Below are 14,572 nucleotides of genomic sequence, written 5' to 3' on the forward strand. Positions count from 1 at the left end.
ACACTGCACTTGGTCTTGTTGAATTTCATACTGGTGTAACAAAGTTACAGTTTTTTCTCTCTCTGTATTGAAGTTCCCTGACCCACCCTAAAACTAATACGGTTTTGTTGACTTAGGTTTCAGGAAGAGCAGTTCCCCAGTTTCATGAACTATGCCATTGCGTGGGTCAAAAAAGTGAGGACAAGCCTTCGGCTTTTAGCGATAGCCACAACTTAATTTTGGTCCTGAAAAGCAGTAAAACTATGAAAAAAAAAAAGTATTGCTATAAATGTTAACAGGTTGCTTTCTACATGTGATATCTGTACTCAGAGATGAAGGGGTATAGGAGAACAGCAGTTAGCGGTTGTGTAGGCTTTCTGATTCAGTGAGTCTTGTGAGAATTGTAAGGAACTGAAAATGATCATATTAGTATTTGTTCTGTCAAAATTTACTTTGAACTATTCTGACCCTCAACAGTTAAATTATTACAAGTCTAACTCAAGACTTAACTTCTTAAAAGAAATAATAGCTGTCAATAATAGTAGTCATTAGGAAAGGGAACTAGAAGTTTCTAGCTACAATTTTTTGGTCCTTTTTTTTATGATTTTTTTTTTTTTGAAAAGAGGAACTATCATTTCCAGATTGTTATATTGTAATACAGCGATAGTTAAGAATTTCCAACCTCAGCAAATATTAATTTTGAATAAAATTAACTTCATAGCTTCCACATACTTAGAAGCTTGCCTTTTCATTCAGAAAAATGTATAAAGCAATAAAATAAGATGCATCATAGAATCATAGTACTTGTATTTTTAACTCTTTTTTTTAACTGCCAGTTTTTTGCTTTGCAGTTCTGTTTTTAGAACCTTCTGTCTGAAAAATTGCACAAGCTTCCTTTAGAAGACCTGTGATATTTCTAAATTATCCTTCTGTTAAGGATGTTTTTTCTTCGAGTTTAACAGTTTGTAATGTTGGTTATTGTTCATCTGCTTAAGCACTATTCCTCTGTCACCTCCTCTGTCACCTATTTTTTTGTAACTTACTGAACTTATTGTTTATTTGGTTTATTTTAAAAACAAAAAACCAAACCACATGACAATTACTTATCTAGAGTGTATTGCATTATGCTAGCTGCAGGCAAGCATACAAAGCTTTGGATCTTTTTCTGAGTTTCTTTTATAAAATATGCATTTTAAATGTAGTAATTTTCCAAAGCAAATGTTTTCTTTGTGTGCTTGTGCTAATAACAGGACTTTTAGTTTTTATGTCCTTGTTTCTGATGAATTACCAATACCATTTGAATACTATAGGAAATATTCTAATATCCCCCTTTTTCTTATGAAAAATAGTAAAAGCAAACAAGAAAGGCTCTGCTTTCCATATCTACAAATCAGACTAAACACTGCATGTGTTTAAACACTGCTTCTAGAAATGTGAGTTAAATGCTTTCAGCCATTCAGTGAAAGGTGATATTGCTGCATTACCTATTTGCAGTACTATTTAAAGTTACTGTATTATTTAACAAACTGCTTTTAATTTCCTGTTCTCAAAAGTCATAATGATTTTGTTGTTACAAGTATGTCCTAATTCTGCTGGGTGTGAGGAGGTAGGGTCTGTTGAGCATGACAAGAATTTGTTTCTAACAGGTTTGAGTTTCTGAAGAGACTGATGATGTTCACCTGGTTTGGATTTTGATGTGAAAATACCAAATCTAATTGTGCAGCCTGCTATACTGCTAGGTTGCTGTTTGCTTTATTGCTTTTCTGGTGTAAATAGCCTTCACAACAGGATTGCTTTCCAGCTTGTAGATTCTATCTTCAGCTGGATGGTTGAGAAACTCTAGAAGATACTCTGACCAGAGGTTTTCTCTTTTGTAGTATGAATCTTATGACCAAGTGCCGTAACTGTAAGATAGCAGTTTCTCCTTTCCTGTGAACGTGGTCTGTAATTGCATAAAACAAGCTTATGAAGAGGTCAGCATTTTTCATTTAATGAAAACTTGTTAATTCTTTTTGTAGAGAGAAGATGATGAAGAAATGCAAGCCTTAAAAGAAAAATTGAAATACTGGCAAAGGCTGCGCCATGATCTTGAAAGAGCACGTTTGTTGATTGAACTTATACGTAAGCGTGAAAAATTAAAAAGAGAACAGGTGAATAGAGTACCTTTTGATCTGATGAAAGTTTTCTGAAGGAAAGATAGTTTTGAATATTCTCAGACACAGTTTTTCCAATGGAAAGACTGCAGTGTTTGCCTTTTTAATACTCACGTAGGATCAAGAAATACATGCATACGTGCACTCACACAAACTGTTTGAAATATAAAAAATTACTATAGAATAGTTTGAGTGGGAAGGGACCTTTTAAGGTCATCTAGTCCAAACCCTGCAGTGAGCAGGGACATCTTCAAATAGATCAGATTGCTCAGAGACCCATCCAATCTGACCTGAAATGTTGCCAGGGGTAGGGCATCTACCACCTCTCTGGGCAACCTGGGCCAGAGTTTCAACACCCTCACTGGAAAAATTTCCTTCCTTATATCTAGTCTAAATCTTCCCTCTTAGTTTAAAACCATCACCCCTTGTCTTTGCTAAAAAGACTGTACCCATCTTTCTTATAAGCCTCCTTTAAATACTGGAAGACTGCAAGAAGACTTCCCCAGAGCCTTCACTTCTCCATACTGAACAACCCCAATTCTCTCAGCCTTTCTTCATTGCAGAGGTGTTCTACCCCTCTCATTGTTTTTGTGGCTCTCCTCTGGACCCACTCCAACAGGTTCATACCCTTCTTGTGCTGAGGACTTCAGAGCTGGGCACAGCACTCCAGGTGAGGTCTCACCGGAGCAGAACAGAGAGGCAGAATCACCTTCCTTGACCTGCTGGCCACACTTCTTTTGATGCAGCCCAGGATACAGTTGGCTTTCTGGGCTGCAAGCACACATTGCCATCTCATGTCCAGCTTTTTGACCACCAGTACCCTCAAGTACTTATCTGCAGCGCTGCTGTGAATCCCTTTATCCCCCCCGCCTGTACTGATACCTAGGATTGTCCTGATGTTGGCCTTCTTCAGCCTCGTGACCTTCACATGGGCCCATTTCTCTAGCTTGTCCAAGTCTCTCTGGATGGCAACACACTCCTCAGACATGTCAACCTCAGCTTGGTGTGATCTCCAAACTTGCTGAGGGTGCATTCGATCTCACTGTCTATGCCACAGATGAAGATATTGAACAGCACTGTTCCCAATATAGATCCCTGAGGGATGCCACTCATCACCGATCTCCATCTGGCCATTGAGCTGTTGACCACTACCCTCTGGATGCAACCATCCCACCAATCAGTCCACCCATCAAATCCATATCTCTCCAATTTAGAGAGAAGGATGTTGTGGGGGGACCATATCAAAGGCTTTATAGAAGTCCAGATAGATGAAATCCATATCTCTTCCCTCGTCCACTGATGTAGTCACTCCATCAGGGAAGGCCACTATGCTCGTCAGGCAGGACTTGCTCTTGGTGAAGCCGTGCTGGCTGTCCTGAATCACCTCCCTCTTCACCTTGTGCCTTAGCGTAGCTTCTAGGAGGATCTGTTCCATAATCTTCCCAGGCACAGAGGTGAGGCTGACAGGTTGGTAGTTCCCAGATTCTTCCTTTCTACTCTTTTTAAAAATGGGAGCAATGTTTCCCTTTTTTCAGTCCCTAGGGACTTCACCTGACTTCCAGGACTTTTCAGATATCATGGAGAGTGGCTTGGCAACTACATCAGCCAGTTCCCTCAGGACTCTGGTATGCATCTCATCGGGTCCCAGAGACTTCTGTATGTTCAGATTCCGCAGGTGGTGATGAACCTGATCTTTTCTTACAGTGAGAGGGACTTTACCCCCCTGGTCCCTGTCTTGCGATCAATCCACTTGAGAGGTTGCCGTTGAAGACTAAGGCAAAAGAGCTGAGTCACCCGAGCCTTCTTGTTTGTTGTTACCAGCTTGCCAGTCTTGATCATCAGAAGGAGTGTGCTTACCTACATCTTCCTTTTCTGATTGACATACCTATAGAAGTCCTTCTTATTATTCTTGCTAAGTTCAGCTCCAGCCGTGTCTTGGCTTTCATGACCATGTCCTTACACAACTGAGCAGTGTCTCTTTCCAAGACACCTGTCCCTGCTTTCACTGCTTGTGCAGTTCTTTGTTGCCCTTTAGTTTGACCAGCAGGTCTCAGCTCAGCCATGCTAGTTTCTTGCCTTCATTGTCTGGTTTCTTAAACCTGGGGATTGAGAGCTCTTGCGCTCTATGGAAAGCATCCTTAAAGATCTACCAGCTTTGTTCTGCTCCCTTGTCCCTGAGGGCCATTTCCCAGGGGGTCCTGTTGATTAAGTCATTGAAGAGCTGAAATTGTTCTTTTTGAAAATTCAGGGTCCTGACTATACTCTGTGCATGACCCATATCCCTCAGGACTGTGAACTTCTCCAGTGAGTGACCACTGCAGCCCAGGCTGCCCCAGTCTTGACATCACCGATGACCTCACTTGCATTAGGGGTCATCAGGTCCAGTATCACATCCTCTCTGGTAGGGCTGAGTATTACCTGGCTTAAGAATTTGTACTTGATGCATTCCAAAAGTCTCCTTGCCATGTGACTTTCCCAGCAGATGTTGGGTTGGTTGAATCCCCTAGCAGGACAAGAGCCTGCGATTGTTGAAGCCTCCTATAGCTGGAGTAAGACAACTTCATCAATAGGCTCCCCTTGATCGGGAGACACCAACCACAAAGTTCCCTTTGTTGCTTTGGTCTCTAATTCTTAGCCATAAGCTTTTGACTTGTTCATGGCTCTCCTTCAGAGACAGCTCTTCACACTCTACCCATTTCTTGACATAGAGGGCAATGCCTCTTCCCCTCCTTCCTCACCTGTCCCTCCTGAACAGCCTGTAGCCATTCAGTTGTCGCACTCCAGTCATGGGATTCACCCCACCAAGTTTCAGTAACGGCATCCAGGTTGTAGCTTTCTAGCAGCACAGTGGCTTCCATCTCCTCCTGTTTTTTGCCCATGCTGCATGTATTGGTGTAGAGAAATTATTTAACAATCCATTCCGTTAGACTTTGCAAAGACAGTTGGTTTCTGTAGAAAATTTGATTGCTTCAGGTTTTCCTAATACATGAGCCTATACTGAGTAGCACTTTTATTCTTCCGTCACCAAAAAAAGCTGCATAGAACAACATTCTAGCATTAACATTGCTGGGAGAAGAGATTTGGGGAAGTGGTAAAGCAGAAAGATAACGTTTTATGTGAAACCGAAAGCAAAATGTTTGCACTTAGGAGTCTTTGTTCATAAAAACACTGTTTTTACGTTTTGCAAGCTGTGAATGTTCACTGCAAGCTAATATAGCTTGGAATTCTTGAGTGCTTTCTGGAATTTCATGCATCATTCCTGTACTTTCACGTATCACTTGCTGTATCATGTAGTACGTATTATGACTTAAACACTTGTATTTTGTGTGTGTGTGTAACATAGTTTGCGTGTTTATATTATATGTATACACACAGCAGTAGTGTTTCATTAGTGATTTATTTTTGCCATAGCAAGACTATGTCAATGTTGATAACTTTAAATGACTTGAAAATAAAAGAGAAGTTGTAATATTATCAAAAATATTAAAAATTCTGAAGGATTATAAACTATTTGAAGATGTTGAATCTTCTTTTTAAAAAAATTCTTGGAATTTACATATAACATTGTCTTTAAAATTACTGTTTGGTTTGGTCTTTAGGGAGCCTGTAAATGTTTGTCAAATTCTCTTTTTATGCTTTTCGTATGGCACTACAACTGAAATTTAATTTTACATGTTACTTTTAAATTCTTGTTCTTGTTGGCAAAATACGAAGCTGTTCTTATGCAGAAGTATTTTCAAAGAAAAGAAATATAGTAAAAATTGGAAGAAAATGCTTTTATAGATAAAATACGAATTTGTGTTATGAGAAGCTGTATGTAACACAAATGCCAACTGACTATATTGAAGGTAGCATTGAAATTAAAAATATTTATATTGTGTTCATTATCTAAAGAACTTTACTATTGCAGCAAGCCAACTTTAAAACAGCATCTTAATGAGAAATGCTCACTTGGGTAATTCTTACTTTTTTAGGTCAAGATTGAGCAGATTGCTATGGAACTTCAGCTTACTCCATTCACTGTACTTCTGCGATCAGTTCTAGATCAGCTGCAGGAAAAGGATTCCGCTCGTATATTTGCTCAGCCAGTGAACCTTAAAGAGGTGTGTTTTAAGCTGTATTTCCTTACATTTAGCTATGACTTGGTGGCACTTAAGTACAAGAAATGAGTTATTACATGCAGAGTTGGGACCTCTTAATTCTATTCTGATAATTTAACAGTTATGACTTGCTGCTCTGAAAGTCTGTTCATGCTCATACACCAAAATAATGGGAGAAATTTCTGAGAAATACTTGTATGGAATAACATGGGTAAATACTGATCTTTTGCTGGAATATTGTTTCATAAAGCGTGTTTGAAGGGTGTCTTAAAAATTGAAATGTGGATACTGTGTTCTTGCTTGGAAGTGAAATTCCTTTTAATTGACTGAGAAAATAGATAGAGTGTGTGTGTGTGTATGTATGTGTACACACATACAATACATTTATACATGTAAATAACATGGAGACATGTATATATGTCTGTGTAAATTATATGTTTTTATATACGTGTGCATATACTACATACACATGTATATATTCTAACACATACAATACATTTATACATGTAAATAACATGGAGACATGTATATATGTCTGTGTAAATTATATGTTTTTATATACGTGTGCATATACTACATACACATGTATATATTCTACATGTCATAGAATACCAGGTTGGAAGGGACCTTAAGGATCATCTGGTACAACCTTTCTTGACAAAAGCACCATCTAGACAATATGGCTCAGCCCCCTGTCCAGCTGAACCTTAGAAGTGTCTTATGTTGGGGAATCCACCACTTGCCTGGGGAGATTATTCCAATGGCTGTTTGTTGTTGTGAAAACTTTTGTGTCCAATCAAAATCTCCCCAGGAGTAACTTGTACCCGTTACCCTTTCTCTTTTCTATGTGACTCCTTGTAAAAAGGGAGTCTCCATCTTCTTTGTAGCCACCCTTTAAATACTGGAACATGGAGATAAGGTCTTTTGAAGACTTATTTTCTCAAGGCTGAACAAACCCAGTTCTCCAGTCTTTCCTCCTGTGGCAGGCTTCTAAATACATATATTTGTAAGTTTATGGATAAAAACAATAAGTTCATAAAACTAGAATTCTAAAAACGTGTAGTTTCAGCATCCGTTAGTAGGGCTCCAACTTGTTATCTAAGATGAATCAGCTTGTAACATGTAAACTTCTGTTAGTGTGCAAACGTTGGCAATCAAAATATGCAATTCTAAGCTATGTTTTGAAGTTCTTCATTTGAGATGTTACAAAAAAAGTTTAAAAAAATTAATCAGTTAATGGCTAATGTTGCTTTGTCTGTAGTAAGATAATTTTACACATTCATGTTTTAAATATTTATTCGAAGGTTCCAGACTATTTGGATCATATTAAACATCCTATGGATTTCTCTACCATGCGAAAACGGTTAGATGCTCAAGGCTATAAAAACCTCAGTGAGTTTGAAGAAGACTTCAATCTTATTGTAGATAACTGTATGAAATACAATGCAAAAGATACAATATTCTATAGAGCTGCGGTGCGGTTAAGAGATCAAGGAGGTGTAGTTCTCAGGCAAGCTAGGCGAGATGCTGAAGGAATCGGTTATAATAATGAAACTGGAATGCACTTACCTGAACGGCCTAAACTTGAGTCACCTCAGCCTTTCTCTTGGGAAGATGGTAAGATGTTTCTAGATTATTTTTAAAAGTTGCATCTTTTCGTTACACATAGTGTGTACATTCCATACACACATTTAAAATTGTTTCTGTTCAATTTCCTGATTAGATTTCCACCCAACATAAAAACATTACTTGAAAGTGTTTCTATTCTGCTAGGATCTCCTGTTAGAAAACAGTCTTGTCCCGATTCTGTTTTTGACATTGCCTGAACTTTATTTAACAACATACGTGAAAAAAGCTTTTAAATTGAGCACTTCTGTTCATATGATTGTATATGCTTGTAAGTCATGGAAAATGACTACCAGTGTGCATAAACTTAAGCACATTCTTAAGTAATCTACTGAATTAGAAAATCAAGCGTGTTTGTAATACAAGGAATTAAAATTACTTCTTTTGACATACACATCAGTTTTCTGAGGTTTTGGCAGTAAAGGAGAGTAATTAACACGTTTCTTTTATAACCATAATCTTGCCCTTTTGACAAGAAGAAAATCATCTATTAGGATGGGAATGATTAATGATGTCTTCCTTTTGACTTTTTAATTCCTTGCTCTGCTACTTACTTTTTCTTGTGCAAAATGCTGATCAAGAATAGTAGTTATATAGTAGGAATTTGTTTCAACATTTCTTCACTGGTAACAGTGAAGCTACTAACACACTAAGTAGCTTTTTGATTACATTTTTGAATTCTGACAAGTGAATTTTTTTTCCTCCTGTTAGTATTATTATGGGAAACACTAACATATTTTCACTTATATGTATTTTGACTTCAGTGGATAGGTTATTGAATCCAGCAAACAGAGCACATATGTCCTTGGAAGAACAGCTGAGAGAATTGCTAGAAAAACTTGATCTCACCTGTGCAATGAAATCCAGTGGGTCAAGGAGCAAAAGAGCAAAGCTGTTAAAGAAGGAAATCAGCGTTATTCGCAACAAACTAAGTCAGCAGCACAACCAAGCTCCTCAAATAGAATCAGGTATTGGAAGTTTTGAAGAAGAAAGTGCAGCATTAGAACAAGATGTAGAAGAAGAAGGTAAGATTTTAAACCATGTTTAAATCAGTATGGTTCTGAACCTCTTCAGTGAGGTGCTTTTAATGATGTGACTTAAAGAGTATACTAAATGTATATTTATATAATTTTCAAGTTAACAAATATCCACTTAATTGCAAGAAATCTAGTAAGAATATGAGAATGATCTTTTTAAGCAAAACTTCCGTTATTTTTCACAGTAGCAAGACTTTTTTTAAAAGTTTAGGCATTAAGAAACGGAAGTACAAACAATCTCATACGACAAGTGTGTGGAATTGGAAATGTCTGAGTAGAAAACATCTCTCTACTTTCAGAAATCCACTTAAATGCTGAAATATGTACATGGGATCATGCGAGCCTACCTAGGTCAATGGTGCTGAAAACTCTGCCCATTGTACTGTCTGTTGCAGCTATTTTATTCTCTACTCCAGACGTGGGGAGGGCAGAGAGTAGGTTTGGGTTGTTTTGGGGTTTTTAAATTTTTTTTTCTATAAAGCTAACTATTCATAGGACTTAACTTTATGTTGTAGAATCAAATCAGCCATATCTAACCAACACTTCCCCTTGTGCTTCTCTCCTCTAAACACTGGTCTCAGGACTGCATCTACTCTTGGCTAATAATTCCCATTGATTTCAATGAGAGCAATATATAGAAAGATCTGATTTCGAATTTCAGTTGAATATTGTATTTGCATTTTTAGCTCTTAAATCAGTTACTGAGGTCTTACTGCTTATTTTTTAAATGAGGAGAAAATCTAGGTGCTCAAATTAGTTGCAACTGAGTTTGTTTCACGCTAGCTCTTCTCTTAAAAAGCTAGCTTGGAGAGTTAGGGTTGTGTTTCATTTTGACTAAGTGCATTGAATGGGAGGAGGAAAGAGCTCAAGGGAAAGTGGAAGCATAGTAATAAATAAAAGTCTGTGTCTGATGCAGCTTGACGCTATCAAGATTTCTGAGAGGTGAAGTCAGTAAAGTGACTGCCTTTAACTGCCATTCAAATAGCAGCTCGGTGTTTAATTCTTAGTGTGACTAAGAATGCTATTCAAACATACGACTTGCTTGAGATTTGAGCGACAATAGTAGAAAAAGCGTATGGTGAATCAGCATACTTATGTTGTCCTGAGGCTGTTAAGTATTCTTAATGTTTAATGGTTTCTTTTTTATTTTGTTTTGCTTTTAACCTTCAAGTGATGATGCTACTGAATATATTTCTTTAGTAATGCAGTTTCTGGCAGATAATGAATACATTAACTTTTTTACTTGTAGCTTAACATTTTTATGATACAGACTTTCACTGCAGCTATTGTGCAAAATATATTCACAGTATGCTTTTTTTAAAAAAAGCATGATCAAGAACACGATCCAGCGTTGATTTGCATTGTTGTTACAATTCTGATCTAGTGAAGAGTAGCAGTCATTAGTTCAAATTTCAGTTCTGAAATGGAAGGTACTTAAAAGAGTAAAGAAAACAATTGGCAAAAAGGAAGGTGAGGGAAGTATTAGAATCCTGTGCCCAGGATCTCTACAGAAGCTGACTTCAGAAGAGCTGTGAATTACCCCCTTACAATTTTTGGGTTTAGTTTCTAATCATGTGAAAAATATCATACTAGAATAACCCCAGGAAATTTAGGGATTAGTGTCTAAATAGTTCGCAAATGTTTTTCTGTGCTTAAATATTTTAGTGAATATTTTCTAATTAATTGTAAGAAAACCAGAATTTGTTCAAAAAGGAGAGGCGTCTTGGGCATTCTAAATTACAGGCTTCTTTAATTGGTGATACTTCAAATGTGCTTATCTGACTGTAATTTTCATTCTAAATTTCTTTCTGAAATATTATTTACCAATTCTAATACTTGTATGCCTTCAAAGGATGTTAGCATAGTCACACTTCATTTTAACTGTATACTTTTAGTATGAACTATGCTGTTTTTGAATTAAACGATAAACAATGGGGCAGAGATTTTTCTGCACTTAGAAGTGGTTGATTTCCATGTAAACATTGCTGAGCCAAAACAATATAGAGAGAATATTTAATCCACTAGCAATACATGGCTGAAACTCTGGGGCTTTTTATACTTTTTTTTTTTCAGGTGGCATAGAAAAATTAACAGAATTTTTTAATTTCATGTGATAGCACAAATATTACGTTGGTCTCATACAGTTATTCTAGAATAAGCATCTTCTTTCTTCTTACTCATTTATATTTTAAAAGATTCTTTTGAAAGCTAGAAAGAAGGTTTTAATGTCTTTTTGAGTTGATAATTATGGTTTAGGAAGTCTTTCTACTTGTATTTGGAAATGCTGCCACAGTACAATGTTCACTTTCTTTCCCATCACTTGGGATGAAAAACTGAAACTGGTTTTATACTGTCACAGTTATCTCCATTGTCTCATTGTCTTTTATCATGGAATTTGTGGAATTGACTGGGACATGATCATGATTAGGAAAAAAAGAGGGGGGGGAGGGAAGAAGAAATGGTAGAGGGTGGTTTTTCTGATTTCTCCTATCAAGTCTGCATTGTCAAGTGTGCCAACTAGCGGCTAATCAAGCTGCAAGACTTTGGAGGTGGTGGGGGTTTTTTCCTTCCCTTTTTTTTTTTTTTTTTCTTTCTGGTAGATTAAACTTTTAGCCACAACTGCAAAACAGCTTTGGAAATCTTGCCTTTCTGTAGATTTTAGCTCATGCTATAGTAGATCAGGTTACAATTTTTTTTTTCTTAATGCTTATCTGATAAAATTTGTCTTAGACAGGTAAGGTAGTATTGATAAGGTGAAATAGATAAACATGTATATTATCAAAATTTTTAGTTGAATGGCAGTGCAGTAGCATTTAACAGATAATCATCCACCACCCCAACTTTCTATTTAAAAAAAAAAAAGATTTCATAGTTTTTAGTTAATGAAACTAACATACCTGCATGAGAAGTAAACAGTATTTATCCAGGTGTAAATTAACACCAACTATAAACACCTACTTTTCTATCCCTGTTACATTCCCAGTATAAAAGTAGGAACTACTAACTAGGACAGATTGTTGCTAGACAAGGTTTGTTTTAAAAATGTTATGCTGTGTTTCCAAACAACAATTTATTTGGTGGGCTGCACATTTATAGTGAGTTTTATAATAGACTTTATAACTACAGGTTTTCAAAAATCACACTCTATTTATAATTTTTTCAGGAGATAAATCTCCCCCTAAACTTGAACCATCAGATGCATTACCTCTTCCTTCAAACTTGGAGACTAATTCAGAACCACCAACCCTCAAACCAGTAGAACTCAATCCAGAGCAGAGTAAGCTTTACAAAAGAGTAAAATTTGATAATGAATTATATAGCACTTCCATTCAGAAAGAAATAAATGGACACACTCCAGAACACTTACTTGACAGTAATCTCAATGAGTCGACTGTTTCTGCTGTAGCTGAGTCATCAACTGATGTAAACAGACGTACATCCATTCTCTTCTGCAAATCGAAAAGTATAAGCCCCCAAAAGTCTGCAAAGAACACTGAAACCCAGCCAACTTCTCCACAGCTAGGGACCAAAACCTTTTTGTCTGTAGTCCTTCCAAGGTTGGAGACACTTCTGCACCCAAGGAAAAGATCAAGGAGTGCTTGTGGAGATTCTGAGGTTGATGATGAGTCCCCTGTAAAGCGCTTGGATACAGGTAAATGTTATAAAACTTATTCAAATGGATGCGTCTCAAAAGTTAACATACCTGCTAATTTTTTTGACATACATATGATTGTTAATCTTCAGATTTTCCTCATACTTGAGTAGTTACAGTTCAGAAAATAACTCATTTTTGGGTCGGCCCTATACAATTAGACTTAGAAAACCAAGTTTTACTTTTTCACAGTTTTTACTTAAGCAATGTAAACTTCAAAGTTATGTGTATGGGTGGCTGATCTTATTTTTTTAAGCTGTTTTCCTTTTTTTGCAACCAATACAAAGGGTGAATCAGCTGCTTATTTTCTAAAAAAATTCCCTGTTTAATTACATGGATGAACATGGAAAATACATGTTCCATGTGTGACTTCATTTTGCAATAGTGTTATTCCAATAATATTTTCACATTATGAAATGGTGACTGTATGAGGTGCTTTGTATACCCATGTATTTTTGTGGAAATGTTAAAATCCCAAAGTATAATGACATTTCCTCTGTTTCTTTTCTTTAGTCTGTGCGCTTTAAGTAATTAAAGTTTAAGAGTTTAAGTGCAAGGTTATGCCCTTAGTGAGACTTCTCTGAAACATGAAAAAAATCTTACCTTGATCTGTTGGTGCAGTACAGTTGAAGACATTAATAACACCTTTTCGTGGTGAACTGTAGTGTATTTAGTGTATTTCCTTAACACTATTCATGGCCATTGCTATGACTTTTATATTACCTTTGAAATAAATACTCTGTTTCACTATCATGTTGACAACCTGTATGCAGGTATGAAAACAGCATGGGGAGGGGGTTGTGTCTTTGAATGGAAGATGTAGGAATTTAATTTGAACATTTATTGTTGAGATGTGCTCCGTGTGGGTTTTTGTAGATTTGGGTGGGGCAGAGGGAAGGCTGGTTATTTGGAGTTGTTGGGTTTTTGGGTTGGTTTTTTTTTGTTTGGTTGCGGGATTTTATTTGGTTGGCGGGGGGTTGGAGGTTTTTGGTTTTGTTTTGGTTTGTTTTTTCCTGAAGTGATGAGGAAACATTCTAATGCTGGAATCATAGCATGAGAAAATGATAAGTAAGATTTGGTGCTATATTTTTTGTTTGTTTGTTTTGTCTCTGTGGAAACCCCCTGATTCCATTCCTGTTCCTCATAGCTTGGAAAGAGCATGTAGATTTTATCTATTTCAGTTATGAAAGTAGAAATCATGTGAAGGTGGTGTGATGATAGAAATAAGTCAATTTTCATTAGTGATACTAAAAAAACTTGGTTTCCAAGTATTCCAGTTGCATTTTCTCATATGCACGTTGAATCATTTTGTGCTAGATCACACCAAAAATTGGTACTAATTCCTTGAAATTTTTATCTTAAACGTTGTGACTTGTTTCTTTGGGGAAAAAATGTTTTCATTATATAGGAAAACTGACTTAATTCTTGACTGAACACAAGACACCAGATTTCTGAATACATCTACAATCCTTCATTTTGTTCCTTTTCTCTCTGTGGAGTTAAGTATATGTGGGACAAATATGCTTTTGATTATCTTCAAAACAAAGAAAAGGAAACCCATAACCCAAGCAATTATGAACAGTTTCTTCTAATTTACTCTTCCTATTTCAGAATTTCTAGGTTGGGTTGTTTTTTTTTTAATGTAATATGTAGTCTATTATCAGGAATAAAATCCAAAAGGTTAAAAGATATTTATTTTTAAATTATTTTAAAATAAAATTCTGTAGCCTCTTCCCAAAGCTAATTGAATTGTATGCTTACTTTCATATATGTAGAACTAATGCTTAAGGGGCATTTCAGTTTAAACTTTTTATTTACTTGTTCAAGCAGAGATTGCATATGCGAGTTGAAATGTTACAGTCGAATTAAAAACACATGGTGTTTTAAGCATGTATGGTTCATAGAGACGCGTCAGCTTATCAAATCTTACTTTTTCGGTTTCCAACCAAATGTTTTGCTTTCACGTTGGAGATCTTAGTCTCCACACTAATTTAAGCAATTTTCAGTTAGCAGCTATTTTGAGCT

The 14,572-nt window shown here is 36.4% G+C and overlaps 1 protein-coding gene across 1 annotated transcript in view; it reads left to right on the forward strand.

Moving 5' to 3' along the window:
* Positions 1-1,800: 1,800 nt before the first annotated feature.
* Positions 1,801-14,572, forward strand: part of BRD1 (bromodomain containing 1) — a gene marked incomplete at its 5' end in the record, with an annotated part of 38,690 nt that continues 25,918 nt past the window's right edge. The window contains 6 exons of the mRNA XM_010141004.1: positions 1,801-1,840; positions 2,000-2,129; positions 6,107-6,235; positions 7,537-7,849; positions 8,623-8,883; positions 12,059-12,547. Of these exons, the coding sequence (XP_010139306.1) occupies positions 1,801-1,840; positions 2,000-2,129; positions 6,107-6,235; positions 7,537-7,849; positions 8,623-8,883; positions 12,059-12,547 (1,362 nt within the window). The remainder of the gene's footprint in view (positions 1,841-1,999; positions 2,130-6,106; positions 6,236-7,536; positions 7,850-8,622; positions 8,884-12,058; positions 12,548-14,572) is intronic.

Source organism: Buceros rhinoceros, unplaced genomic scaffold, assembly GCF_000710305.1.
Source record: "Buceros rhinoceros silvestris isolate BGI_N320 unplaced genomic scaffold, ASM71030v1 scaffold9258, whole genome shotgun sequence".
NCBI classification, from domain to species: domain Eukaryota; kingdom Metazoa; phylum Chordata; class Aves; order Bucerotiformes; family Bucerotidae; genus Buceros; species Buceros rhinoceros.